The sequence below is a fragment of the Astyanax mexicanus genome, chromosome 1, assembly GCF_023375975.1.
Source record: "Astyanax mexicanus isolate ESR-SI-001 chromosome 1, AstMex3_surface, whole genome shotgun sequence".
Taxonomy (NCBI): domain Eukaryota; kingdom Metazoa; phylum Chordata; class Actinopteri; order Characiformes; family Acestrorhamphidae; genus Astyanax; species Astyanax mexicanus.
The window spans coordinates 95,553,995-95,581,032 of NC_064408.1; the positions used below are offsets into that span (position 1 = coordinate 95,553,995).

Consider the following 27,038-nt stretch of genomic DNA (forward strand, 5'->3'; position numbering starts at 1 on the left):
TTTTATGTTGCTAACAGAACATTAGTTAATTGGTCACAACTGTTGGCATAGATTTTTAAAGCTGGCAAAATATAATTATTTTATTTGCTGCTTCCAACATGTACTGTATGTTTCTTCAGTATCAGTTTAACAGTGACTTCACATGGACTGAATGAGGAGTTTTTTTCACAAATCTTCACAAATGACAGAGACTTGGTTAGATGCCTACTCATATTTAGTGATTTATATATCTGGAACATTCAGAAGGCCAGTTATATTTTGTTCAAAAAATAATTCCATTCATTAGAACCAAATCATAAATAATTAATTTCTCATGCCACTAATAGTGTTGGTAAGACTTTTTGTCCAGCTCCTGAAGCCCTAACCAATAGGAAAGCTCATGTACCTATGTACCTAGATACCTTGGGGGAAAAAAACATTATTATTTATTTTAAAGATGTTATTAGAAATTATTTTTATGGATGAGCTTCCATAAAAATAATTTCTAATAAAATCATTAAAAATTAATAATAATGTTTTTTTTTTCACTACTGGATAGCTGTTTTTCTTCAAAGGTGTAAGAGGGAAATTGTGCATGTTTGGCTAAGCCAACACTTAAAGAGCAGCACTAAATCAATTGGCATTTGGGCAGTGATGTTGCAACCATTACTGATCTTTATCCTGTTATTTCTATAAAAAACACTACACTGTGTTCCATACAATCTAAACTAAAGGAACATGTATCTCCATTTTTGTTGATTTTTAGTTTACTACACAGTTTGAACACACCATAGACTGTATATAAAGATGGACGCCGTGTCGCCGTTCCCATTCATTCAATGAAAATGAAGCCAAAATCTTCCCCCATTTTGGCCATTCAGAGACCAGAGTCTGCGCAGTAGAGACCAGAGGAGGGAGAAAGGCTGTGGAGAGACCGCCTACTCATTTGAATAACCCCGCCCCTGAGGGCTGCCTTGCGGTCACAGACTGCAGAGCGGGGCGGAGCGGAGTTGACGGTCTGTTATTGGTCCCGCCCATAAGCAGCCCTTTTACCATAACCACACCTTTTTTGAATAGAGACGAATAAAGTTTTAAAAACCGAATTCTGTGGGGATATAAAAATTTGACAATATAAGCAGAGGTTACATTAGCTGTTGCATTTAAATAAAGGAGGTAGAATTACAGTATATTAGAAAAAAACGTGATTGAAAGTTGTCTGTTTTGCCATTGAAACCTATGGGGATGGGTGGAGTTACACAGCTTTCTGCAGCCGAACAGCAGGGGGTGCCCGACCTGTGGTGGCTTCACTTTTAAGAGACGATGCTCTGTCCAGCTATACACAGTCTATGGAACACACAAACTGTTCCTTACACCGTGTTAAAATTTCTTGATGACTGGACCATTAGGAATTCTCCATTGAAATACATGTAAGTTTTATGCCTCTCCAGGAAAGTTGCTGTTTTGGAGATTCTTTTTGTTATTGGACAGTGGCGATATGCATTTGTACATTTGTTTTTGCTAAGAATGCTTTAGAAATAGCACATTAACAAAGTCTGTCCAAATTACTCCTAATTAAGCTGTACTGTTATATTACCCGTGATGAATACACACGTTATGTAACATTAGGCAGTGAAGGTATATAACATCTAGTTACAGTTAAAATATATCGGACTGAAGAACTGCAAGAGGACAGTTTAGACTAAAATTTGTGTTTATACAAGTTAACCTCTTCTGAACATCCATCTTTATCCATCTATATCGGTCTTTACGCTCTCTGTATCTCAGATCTTTAGAGAATGTGGTATGGAGTGCTTGTGGAACCCTCAGGCTGTCTGAACTCGCAGGAAATCCTATACACTAGAAAAGCTCCATGGCATTATCCTGATGCACACACACGAGAGTGTACGACACACATCATGAGTGAATCTACACTAGATGATTGTCCCTGTGTCAGGTGACTGGACCTCATGAACCGTTCAGTGCCCAAAAAGCACTGCTTATTTCTAGCAGACGGCTGCAAAGCGCTGAGTTGGTGATTGGTCCCCGGCTGAGTTACACTGTGATTGAGGACTCGTCGTGGCAGGTGGAGGCACGGCAAGTTTTGGGGCTGCAGCGGGTCAGCATGGTGATCTGCGTGCTGAAGTTGTTGCCGTTGCTGCTCATGGATGGGTGCTGGTACTTCGTGTCAGAACCCAGGAACCTCTCTAGGTGCCACCGCCTCCACTTCCTCTTTATCTCCCCCTGGACCTGAGAGACAGGAGAGAGACACTGGGTTAGATAAAGGTAGGAATATTAAAGTGATGAGGAGCTACATTTATGAACACTTACTGTTTAAAAGTCAGAAACTGTTCTTTATTTAATTTATTTTCAGCCAAAACAGAAATTCCACATCTCCAAAGTTTTCACACATCCAAAAACATTAAGCGATATCTAAGTCTAGGATGTTAGTCCATTCTTACTTTATCCCATTTCTCCCCAATTTAGAAGAGCATAAAATAACTTATTAGGATTTCTTCTATCACTAGTAATGCCCCAGCACCAGGAGAGTGAAGACTTGCACATTCCTCCTCTGATATATGTGAAGTCAGCTACCTCCTTCAAACCACATATGGTAACCAGCGCACTCATAGGAAAGCGCACCACCCCTCAGCTCTGATACAACAGCTAACAGACGGCTGTGCTGACCAACATTACACTATTAGTGATGATGGGAGAGAACACATCAGTTGTGCTCTCCTGGACTCTGGCAGCTGATTTTGAACCGATGATCAAACACCTTAGACCGCTGGACCACTCAGAGCCCCTTTTGTACACTTTATGCAAAAATGACTTGTACTTACTGGCTCTAATAATGTCAACGCACAGTCCCTGACATGCAATGTTTTTATGCATCTTGGCATGTTCTCCACCAGTCTTACACACTGCTTTTGGATAACTTTATGCCACTCCTGGTGCAAAACTTCAAGCAGTTCAGCTTGGTTTGATGGCTTGTAATCATCCATCTTCTTCTTGATTATATTCCAGAGGTTTTCAATTTGGTAAAATCAATTTTTAATTGGTCTCTTTTTTTCCAGAGCTGTATGTGCTTTTCAGGCTGGTAGTAGCCTAAATCAGTGGTTCTTAAACTGTGGTACCACTGGTGGTGTACAAAGCACCATAAAGTGGTAGACCATGTGCCCTCAGAAAATGTACTGCATGCAAAAAATGTACAGTTCTTTACATAAATACATTATTATATTTATTAACATCTGGAGTAAAACCCTGTGGGACTTGCAGAATACACTTAGCCACCTTGTTAACAATTATTCACAAAGGTTTTTGCAATAACACTTGCTTTGAGGGGATTCCAAATCCACACTAATTCACACGTAATGTACTACACTGCACTCCTGTTGTTTTCATTTGTCTCAGTAGGCATACAGCATTGACCTGAAGCAATAAGCGTGCCAGGTAGTTTGTAGACTGCAAAACATGGCAAGTTGCACACAGCTGGTAAAGAAAACCCCTAGAACCCCTGAAAGTTTATGTTTGTTGGTAGTATGTAATCTAATAAATTTTAGAACCACTTCTCTAATCCAAATGATCTGTACATGGACAAGAGTGTGAGAACGGTGTCTGAACATTACTTTGTCTATTTCATTGTGCAAACACAGGCCAAACCCATTTCATTCTGGCAGATTGACAGAATGAGAATACTGCACTATAGGCATAGCGTAACAACGGCAAAGCACTCTTGCTAACATAATCTTTTGCTGTGGCCTCAGTGTCAGAGTAAATCTAGTCTTGGTTGTGGAAGCTGAAGGCTCGTTAGGGCCTTCATACACAAGGAGATGTGACAGGTCAGACGACAGTGGACAACTTGCAGAAAAACACAAAGGATGACAAGCATGATGTCTAGCAAAGAGAAATGCTGGAGTCCGATGGATGAATGTTTTATATATTCAGTTAGTGATCATTTATAGAATACTAAAATACAAAAATCTTATAACTTGGCCATATAAAAACCATGTTTCTGAAAGTACTTGAGACATTCAAGAGAAATACCAGAAAGTTTGAACTTGTGTCAAAGTCAAATGTAACTATTTTTTATGCAGTTAACACCAGCAGTTGTAACATTGTGGTCATTTTCTCATATTAAAAAAAAAAATCATAAAATATGTAATTATGGATTTTCCCAAATATGATTTTAGAATAGTTTCTTTAGAGAATTGCACATACTGTAATTAAATCACACTAATGGTGGCTGTGATAAAACACTGTTTTGAAGCATATAATCCTATATGGCTAAAAAAGAAGTGGGCACCTGGAACAGAAAAAGGCCTTACGCAAAGATGAGAGCATATAACTGTGTTAAATATTGCTGTCTTATGTAGATTTTATTTCACTCTTCACTGAGACTAAGGGACAGATTCTGAAAAACAGCTCCAGGACAGAAAGTTTAAGACCAGACTTGGTACTCTATGACAGTATCATGTTTAAAGTCAATAACCTCTGAGTATGACCTATTCTATAATCTAGAGTCTATAGAACAGTGTCCACATCATTAACATATAGCAGAATTCAGAGCTAGACAGGCTAAAGTCCACTTTCCACATGACAGCTGTAACACAGAAAACAACAGCCTTATCTTTAATATAAATTCAAATGTACTTTTTTATATTCAGAATAAAAAAAAAGAAACCACTATAGCTGTCATAATAAAAAATGCATTGTCCTTTTAGTGTGCTGATATTTCTTATCTCTTGTGACTAGTCATATTTATTAGGATACATATATTTCCATGCATTTATGATTGAAAGCACACTTGGTCCAAACAACACAGAAAGGTATTGAATTAATTATGTTTTTTATGCGTAGCAGAGATAGCAGTGTTCTGCCTGAAAGAACATATATATTCATCTCATATTAATTTTACCCACATGTGCTTTCCCATATCCATGCTTTTAGAAACAATACAAACATTGTTATTTATATTTTTAACTGTATGAGATCTGACTGAAATATTCCACACCATCACTGAAATTTATTTGTTATTGTACCTTAACCGAAACGTTCTTTGAGAGCGAAGGACCTTTTTAAGGTTTTGCTGACATTCTGTGATATCATTTAGGAGACAAGTACATTAATGCACAAATCAAAATTAATTTAATCTTCAAAATTAAATTGTACACATTTTTTTTTTGCAATTTTTTTTATAATTAAATCCAAAGGATCATTAAGGATTATAACTTCTGTAGTAACTCATAACATAATCAGGATAAATAATCAGATATTAAGGAAACATGTTAACCTTAAGGGCCTGACAGCTCTGGTCAGAACAGCTTCAGCCACTATTTTCTTATTTGAACTGTGAGTTACGTCACAGAACCCTGTGTGGGTTTTAGTGGCTGAATTTTCCCACAGCCATTCCCCTAGTCCCATTTCCACACCCTGGTTTTCCAGGTATAGACAGTAGCACGCAAACAGCCATGTGTTGCAGGTGAGCTGGCCATTTTTCTGCTGAACAGGTAATCATTAAGCTTCAGTAAGGTTGCTAACAACCATTACTAGCAAAGTAGAGATGGACATTTTGAACACTGAGACAAATTTATTCACTAAACAGCTACATAGTGAGACTTAGTAAGATGTTGCTTGCCATTGTGTGTCAATCTGAGCTTTGCATCTGGGGAGGAATGGATAGGGCAGAAAACTATATCCAGTGTTGGGAAATTGGACTCCTGTACTCATTATTCCTTTAATTCTTACCTAAACAAAGTCATTTTAGTTGCTTTAGTGTAGAATTGTTCACTGTATAGAAAGTTAAAGAACTGGAATTCTTTATTGAGGTAGTGGTAGAACCCAGGGTTTGCAAAATTAAAATCTAAAACCACCAGTAAAGCAAAAAGTGTCTTTTTACGTTTTATATGTAATGATGATGTTAAATATAAAGTAAACGTACTAAAAAGCATACTAAAAAAAGTACTTTTCTATAGTCTATTAAAATGCCCAACATGCACCTTTCTTCACTCTGATAGTATAACTAGCATGGCTCACATATTTCTAGAGCTAGTGGAGCTAGTAGGAGCTGAAGTGAAGAACCGTGAGGAAGGAAGGGTGATCTCAGAGCTTACGCCACGCTTCCTCACAGACCTTCAGGACAAGATTAGCGAGAACGGGTAGACTTCATCCCCCCACTGCATCCAGAGCTGCTCTGCCCTGAGCGTATGGAAAAGTTTTAGCTTTCTAAAGTTCTCAACTTTGTTTGCTTTTTGGTGTTCTTTTTAAATATGAATGAAAAGTGGGGACAGGTCACCTACCTCACCGTTCAGGAAGCAGTACAGGACAGCAACCACGAATCCCTGTGAGCAGAGTAAAGACATCTTATTTACACTCCTAACAGGGAGGGTTTTTACAAGCTCATTCATTTAGTGCTGCCTCTCGAGCCTGCCAGTTCATTTATTCAGAGGACATGCCTGTGACCCAGTGTAATTAGTATATATATATATATATATATATATATAAATGGAGGCTATTCCTCTATGACTCCTGAAGCGCACAATAAGCAGATTTGACTGCGGGGACACAAGGCCTCCCAGAATGCAACACTTGTGGCGCTGCCCGCCAGTCTGGAGGCTCTGCCTAAATCAGACCTAATTACACTTCTGTGCTGAGCTAGCCTAGTTCAAAACAGAAACAGAGGAGAGAAATTAGGAAACAAATGTGGCTGGAGTGCCGCCAACATGTGCGGAGCTGAGATATTCACAGTTCACAGCTGCTTTTTCAGCCTGCGAGCGAGGCTTCAGTATTTCTACTCAAAGACGATTTGAACTAGGGCTTTGTTGGGCTTTAGTAATCACTCTCATGACATGCTATAATGCGTACGTATGTGATATTTGGACATTTGTGCTGAACTTTTAAACATTTTGTGACTAGTTTGTGACTATTGGACCTACGCCTTTAAAAAATTATCACCGATATGCTGATTTCAGTGGCATGACAAATGTCATAAGACATGTGACTAGTATCATGTCCCAAGATTTCTGCCACGTCACATGGAAGCTAAAGAACATTGCACTGATCTGTAGGATATTCATGTGGGCCTTCCTGCATTGAATGTGGATTTGATTTCTACCAGATGTTATTGTTTGTCCACAAAGTCAATTCTAATTCTAGTCTAATGACACCAATAAGTCATTACCACTTACTACACTGTCCACAACGAGTGGCCAATTCATATTTTATGTACTAGTGCATCTCAAAAAACTATAATATCATCAACAAGTTACTTTATTTCAGTAATTTAGTTCAAAATGTGAAACTCATATATTATATAGATGTATTACACACAGAGTGATCCATTTTAAGCGTTTATTTATTTTATTGTTGATGATTTTGGCTTACAGCCTGTGAAAACCTAAAAATCAGTGTCTCAGAAAATGTGAGTATTATATAAGACCAATTGGTACTTTTGGCAGTGTGGGCAGTGTGCCAAGTCCTACTGGAAAATGAAATCTGCCTCTCTGTAAAAGTTGTGAGTAGAGGGAAGCATAAAGTGCTGTAAGATGCTTGTGAGAAAACACTGCACTGCCTTTAGACTTGATAATATAACACAGTGGATCAACACCAGCAGATGACATGACTCTCCAAACCATCACTGATTGAGGAAACTTCACACAAGACCTCAAGCAGCTTGACTGTGTGTCTCTCCACTCTTCCTCCAGACTCTCGTTCCTTGATTTCCAAATGAAATGCAAAATTTACTGAGGGTCAGTGATGGTTTGGAGGGACATGTCATCTGCTGGTGTTGCTCCACTGTGTTATATCAAGTCCAAAGTCAAAGGTAGTGTTTTCCTGGAAAATCTTACAGCACTTCATGCTTCCCTTTGCTGACAACATTTATGTAGATGCAGTATTTCATTTTTCAGCAGGACTTGGCACACCGCCCACACTGCCAAAAGTACCCATTGGTCTTATATAATATTCAAATTTTCTGAGACACTGGCTGTAAGCCATAATCATCAACAATAAAAGAAATAAACGCTTAAAATAGATCACTCTGTGTGTAATACATCTATATAATTTATGAGATTCACTTTTTTAAATAATATTCAAATTTTTTGAGATGCACTAGTATTTCTGGAACCCACTATTAGGCCATGAGCTCTTGTAGTGGTCACTCACATGATAATACCTCACAACTCATACCAAACTTTTGGAATGCCTGTGTATAGTTTAAAATAAACCTATGGTGCTCTACAGAAATTGGCTTCTCTTTTCTTTTTTTTCTTACAGTATTAACATTAAAATGTTGGGTTAATCTCAAGGGTCTTCTTCATTATCTCATAAGCAGTGAAATACTGTTATCCCATGACTTTTGGTACATTATGCACTATACGCTATACTTCACACAAGTTATTATTTTTTTTAATACTGTTTGACTCACAGTTTGTTTTGTAATGTCGTGATCATCCCAGGGTTCTCTCTTTCTTTTTTTACCTATTTATTGTAAACGTAGGTAATGACACATAACGTAAAAAGTTGTAAGCCAGATTATTTCTTTAAAAATCTTGAAAAAAGAATTAATACCTGGAACGACCCAAGGATAAGATCGAACACCAGCCTCAGCTCTGTTTTTATGTGCTCTGGAATAAAGGCGAATATGATGAAGTTTATCCCAAATAGAGGAATCAACAGCAGCGTCGATTTAGCCAGCCTCCTGTGGAGTAAAAGCAAAAACAACAAAAAAAAAAATGCTTTAGGTGAGAAATGTCTTTCATCTGTAACCTGCGGGCATTAGCAGGCCAGGGCTACCTTCCAAAGCACTGTTACATTATCAGGTTTGGGAGTAAAATGTGTAATATTGTAATAACAACATCAGCGGTGATGGGCTGAAATTGCAGGGGCTTTAAGTAGCCAGTCTCATGAGTACTGCATCACAGAAAGCTACTTAAGGACAAAGGACATTAAATCATGCGGACAGCTGTGGCATGAGCCACTGACATTTACAGAGATGAGACTGCAGAGCAGCGAGCCGTCCCTTGCTGCTTGGTGCCGGGAAGGAACCAAATTGCCTTTTCCTTCTTGCGGCTTGCATTAAAATTACACCAGCTAAAATGCTTCCTGTGTAGCTCTCCACTATTGCCATCCTGATGAAGGAATCGGAAACTTCACTGTGACTTTAGAGTTCAGACTGAGACCTTTACACTTGGTGCTAAAATCAACACATAAACAAAATAGTATTGGGTTTGTGAGTGAAGCTTGCAGAACTGGGGATGGTTAAAACCAGAGGGCTTCATGCTCTGAACAGTTTTGTCTATTGAATGCTTTTTACACATATCAGCCAATTAATTAATGACTAATTCATGTATGCTAGTTTAGAGGAAATTCTCATTTTTTTTCTTATGCACAGAGCTCGATTTATTCTGACAGAACAGAACAGAAGTGTATTACTGATGATATGCAAATACAATGTTTCTGAAGTGAAAATGCACTCCTATTTTATCCACCCTTTTATAAATGACACCAAACAGAGATCTAGTCTATTATATATAAAGACACCTTCAGAAGTATGAGAAGGTCAAACACTTTGGGCCCTTTTTTTTTGGGCGATCTATAGGCGAGCTGTCAATCTGAGCAATCATTTAGGGCGTGCCTGTGTGTCTTTGGTATAGTGATGCAAAAAGCACTCCTTGAGTTGTAACTTTGTCGCGTTGGCATTTTAACAGCATAGCGATTTGCGTGTCTCAGCAGATCAAACTGACCAGCAGCTCATTTAAGGGAATAACAATGTTATTTTATTCCCTATTCCATATTTGCACACTGGAGTGCGACAGTGTGTATTTGAAATGAGTTGGGGCTTTATGCATGGTGCACCAGCGTAGCTAAAAAAGGTATTGATTAATAACTATTGACGGTTGTCTGGGTTTTATTCAGTCAGTGGCGCATGTGTGTTTTCCGCAGCCAAGATAGAAACAAGCCAGCTATTAACCAGAACATACTTAATATTTAGACCACCACACCCATTGATGTAGATATATTCCTAAACTCTGACGTTCTTTAATGACGCAGACGCAAAGCGGGTGTAAGATAGCAAAAAGCATCGCGACATGCCTTGCGCAGGGTGCACGATTACGAGGGTCCTTTATGTCCGAATGTTTGTGTGTGTCCCTTTTAATGACTACATTTATGCTTGTGTTAGAGGAGTACAATGCACCCCCCCCCCCCCCCCCCCCCCAGCTTTGAGCTGTGGAGCAGTAGAACTATGTTCTCTGGAATGATGATAGTGATCCATCCAGGACTTTCAGAATGAGTTAGGTAGCTGGGAATGAGATGGGAAGGTGATCATCCAACACTGAATGCAATTAAAAAAGCCTTCTCTGAACAGCAGAGACAGTTACCACAAACACAAAGCATGATAAACTTTTCAATAATCTTGATTTAGAAAAAAGCCCAGCATATATCACTGATCTCCAAGTCTGTTTCCGGAGAGCTGCCCTCCTGCTGACTTTGGATCCAACCCTAATCTCCCCCACCTGCTCCAATTAATCACTGCCTCTCAGAGGTTTGATAGATTTGGGTTGGAGATGAATCTTGAATGAATGTAGCTCTCCAGTCAGAAGCTTATAGAGCACTGTCATATACTGACTCAGTTTTATGAAGATTTCCTCAGGCTCAATGCAGGACAATATTTACAGTATAATGAACATCACCTTTCACACAGATTAAGGACATCACAATATTTCCTTTAATTCATATATGGGTGTCAGTTTATGACCTCTGATATATATAAGCTCCATTACTTGTTAATAATGTTTTTTAAACAGTTTTATAAATAGAATAGCTGCCCACTATTTCAGGTTAAGTGTGCTTATATCAATGCAACATTTTGTACTTAACTCAACATTAACTTATACTACATTTTGTGTAATCTTGTGATTACTGATGTAATATATTTATAAGCCCTCAAATACCTTTTTGAACATTAGGATGATTTAAATTTTGTGATCCCAAAGGCATTACTATGACATTCAGTATATATGTATGTGTTATAAAGCCTGTGTAAGTAGTTTTCAAATAAGATATTATTGGTATTCATAATGCTATTATTTTATTTGGATGGTCCATAACAGAAGTCTCATAGATGATCAACTAATATTGAAATGAATGTCTATTAAATGAAACTTAACTTAAGTTGAATTATGTCAATTTCTATACAATCGTATCCTATACCTAACCCTAACCCTAAACCTAACCCTCATCTACACCTAAAATATTAAGACTGTAGTTTGGGTTAGAATTTGGTCAGTGTTGCATTAGATTCAATAGAGAATCACTTTGGGCGTTTTTTTTCACACCAGCACTATTGGGTCCAGTTAAAACAGACTCTGGTTTGTTTGTACCCATAGTGCCGTTTCTTTGGGCAGGTGTAATCAAACAGTAATCAAACTCCGAAGCAATTAGTTTGCGATGAGAACAGGATCCGACCTCAATCTGACCCAAGTATCAAATATACTTTTTTTATTTGAGGTTAATGGCTGTTCAGGTGCAGTTTAACCTGGTTTATTTCCCAGATCTTTTCTACAGCTATTAACTAATGCTATCTCTGGTGCTGCTTCATGCTAGGCTGTTTGGGAAGCACATTTTTTCAGTGTGCAGTGTCAAAGCAGTTTTGCACTGCACAAATATACTCGCTATTCTGGAACACAGAACTTTCTAGCTATATTTACTTTCTTTCTCGCGAGTCAGACAGCTCTGGCCAATCAGAGGAGACAAAATGCATTTTGGTGAGCTTAGGTTTTTGCCTGTTTAAAATTAAACCAAGCCAAGGGGGAAAATGCTCCAAGTAAACCAACTCATTATCTGATCCAGACCAGAGAAACAAACTACAGATGTGAATATTAAGAAATATCTAAATATTTAAAAATGTATTAGACATGCAGTTGAATGTTAGGGTTTTTTTTCACACATGTAGTTCGTTTATTTGGTCCGGATCTGTTGATGAGTTCGTTTACTTGGAGCGTTTTCTCCTTTTATTTGCCTTAGTTTCACACAGGCATAGACCTAAACGCACCAAAATGTGCACCAATAAACCACGCGACCATGCTGTCACCTCTGATTGGTCAGAATTGCTTGGTGTGGGAGTAAATTTAAATATACAAGAAAGTAAAAATAGCGAGACGATTCTGTGTTTCATCGCGTATATCTGTGCTTTAACACTGAACGCTTAAAATATACGCTTTTAAACACAGTGTTTAGACGTGCAGCGCAGATGTAAATATAGTAAACCGAGTCGCGTGACTGTGAGCAGAGAACACAGCACAGACCGTGCATGCATGTACATAGCTTTTGTTCATAGCTGTGGTAATTAGCATTATCTGGCTAATATATCATTTTAAACTGCTCCTTATCAGCAGTTTAGCTCAAATAATTGGACAATATTTTATAGCTTGGTTGGATTGAGACTGGATCACGTTTTCAAATAGTGCTGGTGTGAAAACACCCATAGTTGAGCATCTATGAGGCGTCTGCCTTGGACACCTAAGTTAGGGTGACCATATTTTCATTTGGGTAAACCAGGACACCTGGGAGCGCGGGGGGAGGGGGGGGGGGTGGTGTTGTGGGTGTAGTCGCTAATTGACGTCAACACCTAATTTGCATAATGCATGTTTTTGAAGCTGTAAAGGATTAAGGTTGTGGGAGTGAAAAAAAGTGTGTAAAAAACATCCTAAATATGTTACAAATGAACAACTTCTGTTGCTTTTAAAATAGGTTATCACTTTTTTACAATAACTTCATTTTAACATGAATTACATAAATTATTTTTTTTCCCGTGTTCTTAAATGTTATTATAAGAGAAGTTAGCCAGAAGTGTTAATTTACGTTTTTTTTTTAGGGTTTTTGTTTGTTTTATTTTATTTAATTTTTTTTTTCATTATTTTTAAAGCTTTCATAGGCAAATTGTTCAATGGTTCAATAGATATTTAGCTTTTTACAAAGAGGCAGACACTGTGGAGGAGGTGAGTGACAGGCTACATGGTGAATGAGTTGAGTGAATGACTGAGACTGTGTGAGTTCATTTCAATATTTTTTTCGTGTCACACCGAAGACAGTTATATTTACATCCTGATCTGTAAATACGGGGCGGGGTCAGTCAGCGGCGGCTGTGGGCACGGTGTTGATGGAGCGGTGTGTAAGCTCTGACTGAGAGACTGCACTGTGAGTGTTGTGGGCGGGGCTCACGGCAGCGGCCGATGCAGCACTGAGGTCAGTAACTGAAGAGTGCGTGTGTTCATCGCCAAAAGTCTCCAATAACACCACAAAAACTCGCTAGATTTGTCGGTATTCGCATTTTTTTTCACACTGTCTACATTCTGATTAAGAACAGGGCTGCTCTCCCTGACGCGACTATGTCACACGCAGCGCCGTGTGCAGTGCCCTAGTGCCTGTAAATTTAATGGTCCAATGAAGGTAATTTAAAAACCAGGACATTTCCTCACTTTTTGAAAAAAACCTGGGATGCCCGGGACAGGACGTGAAATACGGACATGTCCCGGGAAATACGGACATTTGGTCACCTAACCTAAGTAAATGTTACCCTGATAATTGGAAGTTATTGCTGTATTGCTGTTATCATGTGAAAACAGTTAATACACAAATCTGTCAATACAGAATGAAAATCAAATGTAAATGTCATTTGTTGAGTTTCATGTAATTAAACTGTGTAATACTGCAACTCAAGCAGGTCATCAGAACAAAAGCAATAATTCCTGACTAAACTCTAATTCTAAAGGTTAACTACAAAAAAAAAACACACGTCAGACATGGCAAATAAGGCACTCACGAATACTGGTTGGACTCGTTCCTCCCGATGTCAGGGCAGTTGATCTTCTGGCGCAGTATGCGAATGATACAAATAAACAGGATGAAGTTCATCTGTAATCAGAGGACAAAACAACAGCATTATTTATGCGTTCTGCTGCTCGGTGTCATGTTCTATAAATTGCAGGGAGGCCGTCAGACTAATGGAGCACTCAGAGTGTAAAGTGTTTACTCGTGTTACCTCAGCTAAAGGTACACCTGCCGTCTATCAGTGGAGCTACAGCAAACACAGAGACCCTAAAACAATAGCAGCGGGGGGCACGTATACGGAGAGAGGAGAGAGAACTGGGCTAATGGCTTCTCTTTCAGTAGTGTACATGTAACAGCTTTTTCCTAGCTGTTCTCCATGAGTAAGGCTACGAGTGGGCAGCGTCTATTCTATCATTGCATATTCCACAAATTACATGCTTACTGGAGAGTGCACATCACAGACTTCATCAAATCTGCATAAACATTTCAGGCCTATTTTCCAAATGTGCAAATGTCCACACGCCCCCATCACTTTCTATTGTCACAAGCATGATGAGGCCACTTCAAGCTTTTGATTGAATGTTGTGTACGATATAAAGCAGGGGTGAGTTACTGGTGCCAAAGTCATTCACAGGAACAATTGTTAAAACTTTAAACATATGCATGCACTCGCACCTTTATCTTCATTTTACTATTTTTACTTTACTTTATATAAGCTTATATATTTTTTAGATTTTTAAGTCGCAGCTAATCTTGCGAAGACCTTTAGAGGTGCTGATCACAGAATGGTTTGAGCCGATTAACACATTACCATAAGTTGTTTTAATTTTTCTGTGTAAAGCACTTTGAATTGCCACAGTGTATAAAAGGTAATCGTCTAACTTTACCTTTTCTTGCTACTTTTAAAATAAACTGAGCTCTGAAGACTTTATTTGGAGTGCACATAAAATTTAGAGCCCAGCCTTCATTTAATTTCCAGTCAGAATTACGTACATAATATTCATTTTCGATGTTGGAAAAAAACATGACATATATTAAGCAGAAACAGCTTTAATAATTTAAAAAATAAAAGATGTTTTAGTGTTCCCACTTTGTACCTTTATTACAGCTTCTACCTTGTCAGGACACTCAGAGTTTCTGTAAAAATCCAGAGGAGAACTCTCAGGAGTTTGATTTATTCTTTCTGTGTTTGCTTTTTTCACCTCAGTTTTTTTCACAGCAGAAGAAGATGGCTTAGATCTGTTCTGAATCAATATTGGAGGTTTTTTTTTATCTTTCTCAAAGGTGAAAGCTAGAAGTACTAAATTCTTTTAACTTTTTAACTTAACTAACTTGACAGTCTTAACTTTTAACTGTTTATTTTTTCTTCTTTCATGCAAGGCTTCACAATTAAAAGAAGATAAAAATCATTTCTACTTAATATTTATCATCTAGTGAACAACTATTGACTGAAACTGAAAATTTAATAAATAAAGATTTTTTTTACATTTTTATAAAACTTTAAATTCTGCATTATCTGGCCTTTCCCAAAAATGATTGTAAGCAAGCCATAGCCCTAACAAGCTCATGAAACTTTGGGACTTTGGGAAAATCATGAGCTCAGAACTCTTGGCGTGCATAAACTTTTATGCTTTGCTCTTTTTTTTCCTGTTAAGCTCTAAAATTGCATGTAACAAAAACAAAATACATTCGCCATTTGCATTTCTTTAACTATATGACTATTCAGCAATCAGTTTATCTTCTACTCATTGGACAATTCACATTAATCATTTTAACCAGGGATGCCTAAATGTTTGCATGTCACTGTATGCTGTGTTTCACACTTATTTTAAAGAACCTTCCTTATTATAAAGAACCTTCAACACTGTCCCAATTCAAGGTTGCCAGTGCAAATCTTATTGATCGAACTGTAATAGTATCATATTTCTTGGGCTGTCAGGGCGTGCAGCTCCGTCTCTGTTCCTCAGTGAAGATAAAACACAGCTTGTTTTCTTGTTTAGCTCACTCCAGCTGCCCATTTCAGCAGCCTGCAGACTCTGTGAACGGAGCTGTGGTCAATATTCGTGGTCAATACACTTCCCTGTCAGCTTGTTTAGTCCTGCTTTAGAGCGCAGGACGATGTTTGTGTTGTCGGTTTTGTTTTGTCAGTTCTGAGCAATTATGTAATGCGTTCGTTTTACAATTGTTATAATTTTTCAATGATCTTTCAGTACAAATACGTGTCTTGTAATGGAATGCAGCTGAAGACAACCAGGTTTATTTTTCTTTCTGTCTCTCTCTCTCCCTCTCTCTTCGGCTCTATTTCTCTTTATCTTTCTCTCTTTCTCTTTTCCCTTTTCTCTTTAAATCTACTCTATCCTTTCACTCACTGTCCTCTCTCTGCCACCCTGCTGGAGGCTGAGTGTGAAAGTGTTCTTCACACTTTTGTCCTTATTGATATTTCATGTATGACCTGGTCCCGCGAGAGCCCCGCACATCTGTCAGAGACAAAGCTGTCTCAGTTCTGCACACAACTGTACCAAATCCTTCAGGACACAGGTAAGAAACGGTGACTAAATATGCTGCATAGGGTAGAAATGCAGCTTCAGAAAATGCTATAACTGATTCTAGTGTCTTCAAGTAATGTTGAATGAAAGTCAATTCATTTCTGAAATAGACTTACAGGAATATGTTTTAAGTTTTTATCCTTTAAACACCTCTTTACAAATTAAAGCACAAAAAGTAAGGAAATTTGTTTTTTGGTAGATTCTTTCTTTGTAGTAATAATGCTTATTGGTAATACATCTTATACTGTTGGAAAGCCTGTTAATTTCTCTTTTAAATGCTGCTACATTTGTAAGGAATATGCATTCGTGGGATGAACAGTAGAGATGTGTATGTGGTTTAAAAATGAGCCAAATCCTCTCGGCCATTGACTCGTTAGGCGTTTTATGATCTTCTTGGGGTGTCATCTTCCACGTTGTGGCCTGTCTCTGACATCCCTGTTATATGAAACTTACGACCTGGAGATACTAGATACTAGATCAATCTGGAGATACTAGATAATAGGGCTCAGATCAAATAAAGTTATTTAAGTTGAACATCAGCTCGAAGTTGCCCTTTAGCACAGGCCCTATCCAGATCAGTCAAACACGGCATGCCCATTCTCGGGGGTACCAGAAGCTCAAGACAAGTGTCAAAAGCAACAGCAAAATAAGTTTTGGTAATTTTTTATGTGCACAAACCACATACTCAGCTCTGCTGCTCATCCCATAAACGCATGGCTCTTTCAAACATGGCTTCATTCAAAAGAGAAATTAGCAGGCTTTTCAATGGTATAAGACTGTTCTTGTACATAAATCCCCAAAGGTGGAACAAACTACCCTCCACTACCAGATCAGAACTATCCTCGCTGCTTTCAAGTAACTCCTAAAGACCGAGCTCATCAAAGAGCACTTACTCTCCTAACACCTCTAACAAACCTGCTAATCCTTGACAAAAATAGTGATTTTGCCGCGGGACTCCTATGTCCTCTATTGCTAAAAAAAAAAGCGTCCACTAAATGCTGTTTAAAATACATTTCCTTACCTTTTGTGCTGTTTTAGTTAAAATTTTATTTGATAAGCTAGAATACAACCAGATGCCAAGTTTGGTCTGGACACTGAGTTTTTACAAAGAGGCCAAATGCAGAAAAAAAGCTCTGCATTACATTTTTTGAAATTAAAATGCATATCTGATACTGAAACTTACTTAAAGACTATACTGTAAAAAAAAAAAGCAATTAAGTCTAAAAAAAATATCTCTAACTTTATAATTGCATGGATATCTGTAGAGATGAACTTCTTGTATTAGACTTTATTAGAGGAATATTTGAAGGCTTTATCTAAATTGCGGTCTCCCAGCGCCTTTCCAACACAATACAGCCAGACCTATTGGCCCTCGTCCATCAGGGCCTCTATTACAGCCGCAGAGAAATCAATAAACAGTCATTGCCATTCAGGAACTCTGTTGAATGTGTTCATATTTATGTCCTCAGGGAAATATGAACTCAATTCTGTGTCACGCAGCCGAGTACAAGGTGACAACAGATAGCGAGTGGACTAGCCTCTATAGTCAGCGGTGAATGACAGATAATTTAATATAAACCGCGGCCTGCTAATACAACCACGTCAAATTATAACCTTATACTGAGCACAGCAAATTGCTTTCTATTCCCACCATGAAAGTGTGTGAGCTCACCAGTATTGAAGCTAAGATTGGGGTTTTGATAATCCACCAGAACGGGTCAGAGTTCTCTATGATATCCCAGCACCTGCAGGGGAGAAATGAAATGTATTCATGACTGATTTATGGATGGTTTAACATGAAGTTAAAGCATTTCCACTATCAGTTCTAATATTTAAGGGTTTTGTATCTCCATTTTCACTTCTTGACATAATTGAAATCTGAATTTCATCATAAATGGACATATAGAAATGGAGCAAAATTATATTTTACATAAGCTAAAAAAAATAAGCATGTTTTTATTAATTATCTTTTTTCTGGTTTTGGGATGTAAGATTATGTGTAAATAAAACAGTACTTGAACTATGCTTCCAATTAATTAGGTTCATTAAATCTAGGTCTTTTAAATCTAAATGAGTTAGTGTTAGCTTACCCAACATCATTGAAATAGGCTTTGGCAAAGCTCCAGGCTGTGATGAACACCAGTGGTCCTCCTACCAGCATGAAGACAGACAGAATACAGTGTTTCAGTCATTGTTTCAGCAAACGAGGAATGGTCATAGACTGGCTAATAGACTGATTATGATATATAAAGAACAAATTGTTGAAAGATTATTAAGCTATTGCTCATTAGTCTTTAAAACTAGTACCTAAAAAAAAAGAAATGTTATCTCTTCTAAACATCTAAATATCTTGTTGTTTTTAAACAGTTATCTGCCAATAGTGACATGATTTTTATATAATTAATGGAGTAACAGACCATAAATAACCTGTAATCCATATAAGTAAACCATCACCCATGTGGTATGATATATTTCATAAGCCACAAGCCAAAGCTTAATCACCAATATTTTACAATTAAAGTGTAGAATACAGTTTTACAGCCATGGTTTTATTTTACAGTAATAATTCCTTCATTCTGGATTCAGAGCTGCAGTGATAACATACAGACTGAGCAGCTGTCTGTCATGTACAGAAAGTTTGTGGATGTGAACATTTTTAATGGTTTGAACACAATGTAACACAAGACCACAAGTCAACACAGCCACACATTACATGAACGACAAATCGTTTATGCCAATGTAAAAGTATCAAAATGAAGAAGCAGCATATAACATTTTTTTAATTCTATTTCTTATTCCATTTACTCCCCAATTTACACAGCCAATTACCCAACTCACTCACTAGGACTCCCCCATCACTAGTAATTCCCCAACACCAGGAGGGTGAAGACTAGCACATGCCCACTCTGATACGTGTGAAGTCAGCCACCGCCTCTTTTCTAACTGCTGCTGATGCAGCAGCATTGCTGAGTAGCATCATGGCGCACTCGGAGGAAAGCACAGCGACACGGGTTTGATACATTATCAGCTCAGACGTCTTATGCTGATTGACATCACCCTTTGGAGTGATGTGGGGAGAGAGAGCAAGCTACATGAACAGGATTCGAAAAACTATAAGCTAAAATCACTGTCTTACATTTGTCTCCTTATTCTCTTTATTGCTGATCAGAAAAAGGATCCAACCCCTGACCCATCAAAATCAATCCGAACTGTATGTTTTTAATCCATTACATTGCCTGATAATCATTAGGATTAATTCAAAGCATGTTAGTCTATGCTACTGACGGTAATGTAATGTAATATGTCTGAAAAAATAACACTAATATCACGATTTATTAATTAAACTTGATTAAATAAAAATAAAAAGTTCAGTTGGCTCTGAGTGGTCCAGCGAGCTAAGTTCTGCCACTATGATCAGGAGATAGCTGGTTCGAATCCTGTTCATGTAGCTTGCCATCAACTGCCGTAGCCCTGAGAGAGCACAGTTGGCCTTGCTCTCTCTGGGTGGGTAGATGGCCCTCTCTCCACACATCACTCCAAAGGGTGATGTCAATCAGCACGAGGCGTCTGTGAGCTGATGTATCAGAACAGAGTCGCTGCGCTTTCCTCCGAGTGCACTGTGATGCTACTCGGCAATGAAATGAGGCGGTGGCTGACTTCACATGTATTTTGTCAAGAACCAAAATATGTTGATAATATGACTGGGTTAGAACATCTCCAAAACATCATGCATCAGCTTATGGGGGATATACTCTCCATATTTGGCAGGTATATGCTAATGTTATGGCTGATTCATGTATGTGTGTATTAATAGAGACAGCTCAACATCACTTGTCATTAAATATGTGCATATTACTCCTCAACAAACCAAGTACAATACATAAATACATTTTAATGACTCACCCCAGCCAATCAAAATGTACCACCAAAAGTACTTCCTCTCAGAGAAGAAAGAGACAGCCAGCAGGGCGTGGAGATACAGGCCTTCTACCAGCAGCCAGAAGAAACTGGCCATGATGCAGTACTGGAAGAATACGATCACAGCTTTGCAGCCAACCTGAGAAACAAAACGCACAAAACAGAGCTTGTGATTGGAGCCAATCGCAGACTCCTCTTCACAGCAGATTGCCTGTAATTTTCTTCACCAAAGAGCAGAAAAGACACAGTGAATGCTCACTAAATTACACATCCTTACAATCAGGAGAGGGCAAAGAAATTAAATCTAAAGTTTCAGTGGGTGCTAATTTAAGTGCGTTCCCAGCTAATCAATTCCTGCTCTACGTGCTTCCACCTGTGGTTTGACTAATTACTGCACAGACAGTGATTAACAGATCTAACAGAGCTCCACTACTGTATGTGCTGTTATTAAAGCAATATCAGCGAGAAAGCCATCTATGAAAATACAGGCTCATAGTCATTTTAGTCTTTAATCGGAAACTGAGCAGATAACAGTGATCAGTTTCTCACAGTTTCAGTACTGACATGAATGAAGCTTTGATTATACACCCATCATCAAACAAATAGTTGCACCCAGAGGGAAGTGTTGAATTTTAGTGCTAACTGGAGGGAAAATAAAGGATACCAGGGAGATTAACTGATTAAAAATGTAGACTAAAAACCTCTGAAATATAATCAAAAGGAAGATGTATGATCATAAGCCATCAAACCAGGCTAAACTGCTTGAAGTTTTGCACCAGGAGTGGCATAAAGTTGTCCAAAAGCAGTGTGAAAGACTGGTGGAGGAGAACACGCCAAGATGCATGAAAACTGTGATTAAAAAAAAGGATTATTCTACCAAATATCAATTTCTAAACTCTTAAAACTTTATATATATGAACTTGTTTTCTTTGCATTATTTGAGGTCTGAAAGCTCTACATCTTTTTTGTTATTTCAGCCATTTCTCATTTTCTGCAAATAAATGCTCTAAATGACAATATTTTTATTTGGAATTTGGGAGATATTTATAAAGTTTATAGAATAAAACAACAATGTTCATTTTAAACGTATACCTATAAATAGCAAAATCAAAGAAACTGATTCAGAAACTGCACTGTAAGCCCGGACAAGTTGAATTTACTTAAAAAAATTGAGGAAACCGGTTGCCTTAAAAAAAGTTAAGTAACGGGTAATGAAAACTTAAGTTGGCATAACTTAGAACATCAAGTTAATACAACTAAAGGGGAAGATGATTTATCTTTTTTATTTTTGTTATACTGTAAGACCGGATAAGTTAAGTAATGGGGAATGAAAACTTAGCATAAATTAAAACATCAAGTTATTACAACTAAAGGGGAAGTTAATTTATTTGTAAGGTAGCCCAGGGGGAATCACTACACACTGATGGTGAGTGTCTGTCAGAAACTGTTGGACACACCCAGTATGCAAATAGATTGTGACAGAAGCCAATGGAAAAGAAGCAGCCAATGGCAACAGACTAAACTCTTGAGTTGGTTCAACTCAAAAATCTCAGTGTGAATAGTACAGTATATGTGCCCACAAATGTTCAACTAACTCAAATTTTTTTTCTCAAATTGTTTAGAAATATCCAGTTTTATGTAAAACAGACTTAAATAATTTGAGTCCAAACAGCATATGGGTTTACAGTGCTCTCTTAATAATAATAATAATAGTAATAATAATAATAATAATAATAATAATAATAATTCCAGAGCTGTATGTGCAATATTTATTAAGCTACACATACAAATCGTGTAATTGTGTAATGCATGCAAAAAACAACATGCCAGATGTGTTGGAATGGAGAAGAAACTGGCCATGATGCAGCACTGGAAGTGTGCAATGTGTGGGATGCTATTGGAAGCGCTGTTAACTCTCCATTCCTACCGCAAAATCAGCAAGAACTGCATGAGAATCATTAGGAACCTCTACAACTCTACACTGAGATTCCTGGTATGCTACTTAAACATGCAGTATACACGACTTCTGCAAGTCTAGCCTAGTACATATAACGAGAGTTGGCCAAATCAGTCTAAATGGAATCTTTTATCATTACATTTATGTTCCTTCCAAATAGCATCACAATTGAACACTTCCTTCTGGATAATCAGGGTATGTTTAGTAAAGCAAGAAGATGAAAATAAGAATTTTCATTTTTAATTAGAATATAAAATCGTCAAGATTAGAAAAACAAAGCAATCAGTTCCATTTGATTCACAACATCAAAGAGAAAATGTTAAAACATCCCACAAATGAATCCCCACACACTTCTCCTTTCAGAACTGAGAGATGTTTCAGAAAGGTTATCAAACTAATTAAGCTTACGATTCAAAGTGACCGATTTGAAACCGAATCAGGATAACTTCATGAATGAATCGGTTAGCTCCATTAATAAACCCTTCCATCGTGCTCTTTGCATCAGCTCCAAATATATCATGGAGATTAGGGATGACGGAGGCTAAGGTGACTGAGCTTCTTTGCTGAGCAAATATAAATACAGCCATGCAAGATAACAAGCTCAGCCTCATTCCGCCTGGATGACTCAACATTTCAAGTTATATTTCCACAGCACAAGTTCCTTAAAGTTAATTTAGCCTCTCGGGTACACGGGCACGGTGTCTGTGAAGCTCTCTGAAAGGGTGTTTTCAGAAACGACGTTGTTAATGTCCCGGGTGCATGTTAATGGCCTGTGTTCTGGGACAGCGCGAGTCATAATACATTAATTCTGTTTGTGTTCACTGTTGTTCTCAGACTCTAAAGCCCACGGTGGCTCGAGTACTTCACTCTAGTGATTCTCTGCAGGTTTTTTTTTTTTAATTTCTATTTTTTGTCCAATTTTCTCCCCATTTCCTCATTTTACACAGCCAATTACCCAACACACTCATTAGGACCCCTCTTATCACTAGTGATACCCCAACACCAGAAGGGTAAAGACTAACACATGCCTCCTCCGATACATGTGAAGTCAGCCACCGCTTCTTTTCATTGTCGAGTAGCATCACTGCGAGCTCGGAGGAAAGCGCAGCGACTCGATTTCGACATCACCCTTTGGAGTGATGAGGGGAGAGAGCACCATCTACCCACCCAGAGAGCGAGCAAGGCCAATTGTGTTCTCTCAGGGCTCCAGCAGCTGATGGCAAGCTACATGAACGGGATTCGAACCAGCGATCTCTTGATCATAGTGGCAGCGCTTGTTGTGCCGTGTTGTTTGCATGCCCAGTGTCCAGTTGTGGACACAAAATGACATGATATTTTAAAAAAGGAAGATTTTGAAAATATTTTTTATTATATACAAGAATTTCCAGGCTTTTATTATTATATATTTTTAATGCTTGCAATTAAAACAGTTCAGGCAGCATCCAAAAATGCTCAAAATGTAAGACCACAATTCATCTCTGTCTGCCAGTGATGCATAACTAAAATAGTAGCAATAAATAGCAACAAATGCCTAAAGTGTATTCTTATGCATTTTTTGTTTGCTTGAAATCTAGGGGTCCACAAACTCGCCAGCCGCCACCTTTGAGATTATACTGTGCAGACATATGGAAATACGGTTCAATCTGTAGAGCGTGCTCTTTCCATTGCGCCTTATTGCGAGGTCGTATGTGACTCACATGCAGAAGTATGAGGGTAAGAGCGAGGGCTGAGATGTGAATCATGCCCAGGCACCTGATTCTCTGCTACACTGAAGAAGTGAGTTAAACTGGAATGATGCAGTTAGTCTAAAAGTTCTTAGTGATTTTCTGAGCGTCCATTGGTCAGTATCACACAAAACACAGATGTATGCTCAGAGATCACAAAGATATTAATAGAAACATTGATAAACCTCACATTTATTGAGATGCAAATCTGTAGTGATTTAAAAAAAAAAAAGATCCAGTGTTCTTGCATTAAAACAATGATATACATAACCCAGTTTATTTTCATTTGCTTAACTTTCACTTACAATAGTGTTTGAAAGTTAGTGAACCCTTTAGAGTTTTCTATATGTTTGCAAAAATATGACCTAAAACATCATCAGATTTTCACACGTCCAAAAAGTAGACAAATAGAACCCAATTAAACAAATTAGACAAAATATTATACTTAGTCATTTATTTATTGTGAAAAATCATCCAATATTACATATTTGTCAGTGGCAAAAGTATGTGAACCTTAACTGCTAATCCTAGAGGTTCACATACCTTTGCCACTCACAAATAAGTAATATTGGATAATTTTCCTCAATAAATAAATTATATAAGTGTAATATTTTGGTCTTAATTGTTTAACTGGGTTCTCTTTATGTACTTTTAGGACACTCACCTATTCACACTCATAACTTACAATCTGTTTCTACATTATCTATTGCTCCACATTTTCTCTTTAACATTAACACTGAGCATGTGCCCATCACCTACTCATGCCCAGCAATGAGACCTGGTAAATTAGACTAGTGTCGCTTAATGCGCCTTATAATCAGGTGCGGCTTGTGTTTAAAAAAATCCAGAAATAAGATGTTATTGAAAGTGCGCCTTATAATCCGGTGCGCCTTATAGTGTGAAAATTACAGTATATAAATAACATTTAATTGAACTGAATTATTAAAACAAACATTGTCCAACTCAACTTTCCAACTGATATGGTTTGTTAGCAGCTGAAAAGGTTGAGAGAACTGGTGGCGAGACATGTCGGGTTAAGATGAGTGCAGGAGCCAAACAGCTGTGACAAAACAACTCAACCTGAAACACGAGGAGAAAGTAGGAACGGGGCAGAAGACATGGCGTCATGGTGACTTTCCTCTTGTAAGTGTGGGAATGAATTAATGATGCCTCTCAACCTCTCGCCATGAAATATGAACAGAATCCGTATGGGTGAAATCAAGCACAACGCTGCAGCTCAGCACAGCGTAGACGCTGCTGAACGCAGCAAACGAATCGTAATTATTTGGCACTCGGAACAAGTCGGGCACATCTCTTTCTGTAGACCCCCACTTGTGATGCAGCTCTGTGAAATCAGATACAAACTCGCACACAGCTCCGACCTCCCTTCCCACATCCTAATAACGCACGTCTCACACAGCAGTGCAAAAAACTTTCACACAGGAACAGAAAAGTGTGGAAACTGATTGATGCTTTCTGCATTGAAGAAGTGAAATAGGGCAGCACTGGCTGAATGGGCCTTGTCTGTTGTTCTAATGCACACAAATCATCTGAAATTGCTCTGAGAGCCCGGCAGAAACACAGCCTCCTGCTGCAGGTTCACTACCTGAAATGGATTAAAAGCTTTGGCTGGAGGCAAGGCCACAGACACGGCAGAAACACGTCCCCTCTCAATGAATTAGACGCCCCCTCGACGGCCTTTTATTACGTGCTTAATATGAACTCGTGCTTCAAACCACGGCGTAATGGATTGTTTTACAATGCCCTTTATAATGATATGTCATTCTCCTGAGCACCAGGTCCACTACATAAGGGGCCGATAACCATCGCAGGACAGCTCCATTCATAACCTGCCACTGGCCTTTCTCAGAGTTTCAGCTCTAATAATAATATATTTCATTTACTATAAACATATATAATGCTATAATTCCTTAGAAGTCTGGAGTTGTTACTATTGTTTTGATACACAGTTTAAAGAGCCCATACCACGGGAAACTGGACTTGTTTTTTTATACCATGGCATGCAAACGTAAAAGATGATTAGATCTCCAAAACGTATAAGCTTGACATTCTTTAAACAACATGTTAAGCAGAATTAGTGGAGTATTTGTTTTGTACAATTTTAGAATAAAGGCTTAGAGGTACTTAGTGGTAAGAAATATGAGTAGTCAGATACCCTCTTCCAATGTCTTAGACCTAATTTATCTAGTTAGGTCTATTGCTTGGTTACAATCATTGTCAGCACATGCCCTGTCCATGCGGATCACACACTGAGTGTAGGGCAGCAAGTGCCCAGAGTGGCAACACAAAATCATCATGGTAATAGTAATCATAAACAATCATCAAACAATGTGTATAAATCATGTGTAAAATCATGTGTATAAAATAAAAATATGTGAAGCATGTTAACATAAGCAATACAAATGTAATAAATTGTATTTGCACCAGAAAAGATGAATCTCCTCAGTGAAAGTTGTGGGAGTGTGCGTCTAAACTGTGTATTACGGCAGCTCCGTGCACAGCGGTGCTGGAGGAGAAGCTGCTTGCGCTTTCCATGAATAACATGGTCTAACATGGTCTAATCAACAAATATACACCAGAAAGACAACTACCTATCTGTAGAACAGTTACAACTTTGGAAATGCAGACCTTTTTTTCAGGTTAAATCCGTTGTATTTTTAACATTATGTTACAATTTAAAGTCATGTTAAAGAAGAAAATCAAAGCTGATTACATGCTTTTCTTATATCTATAATGACTGTGACGCCTTTATAATAAGTGTGCATACTGTGCATGATGATATCAGAAAAATCTGTTACGATTAACATTAACATTAAACAGATGTTTACACGTTAGACAGATAATTCAAAACTGACTCCAGAACTCCAGAATGGCAACATGTTTTGTTGACACTACAGCTTTTTCATTTAACTTAAAAACAATCATTATTAACTGTTCAAAATCTGCATGACGGCATCACTAAATACATACAATACAGTTTCAATTTAATTTCAAAACTCTAGCTGAAATCCCAAAACTTCATCTGATAAGTTAAGTCCAATGAAAAGAGTGTTAACTTAACTTATT

At 38.0% G+C, this 27,038-nt stretch overlaps 1 protein-coding gene across 1 annotated transcript in view; it reads right to left on the reverse strand.

Moving 5' to 3' along the window:
• Positions 1-403: 403 nt before the first annotated feature.
• vipr1b (vasoactive intestinal peptide receptor 1b) overlaps positions 404-27,038 on the reverse strand; it is a 135,014-nt gene continuing 108,379 nt past the window's right edge. The window contains exons 7-13 of the mRNA XM_007249044.4: positions 20,256-20,409; positions 18,443-18,503; positions 18,025-18,097; positions 13,799-13,890; positions 8,545-8,674; positions 6,276-6,317; positions 404-2,226 (exon numbers count right to left, since the gene is read on the reverse strand). Coding sequence (XP_007249106.1) covers positions 2,032-2,226; positions 6,276-6,317; positions 8,545-8,674; positions 13,799-13,890; positions 18,025-18,097; positions 18,443-18,503; positions 20,256-20,409 — 747 coding nt within the window. The 3' untranslated portion in view covers positions 404-2,031. The remainder of the gene's footprint in view (positions 2,227-6,275; positions 6,318-8,544; positions 8,675-13,798; positions 13,891-18,024; positions 18,098-18,442; positions 18,504-20,255; positions 20,410-27,038) is intronic.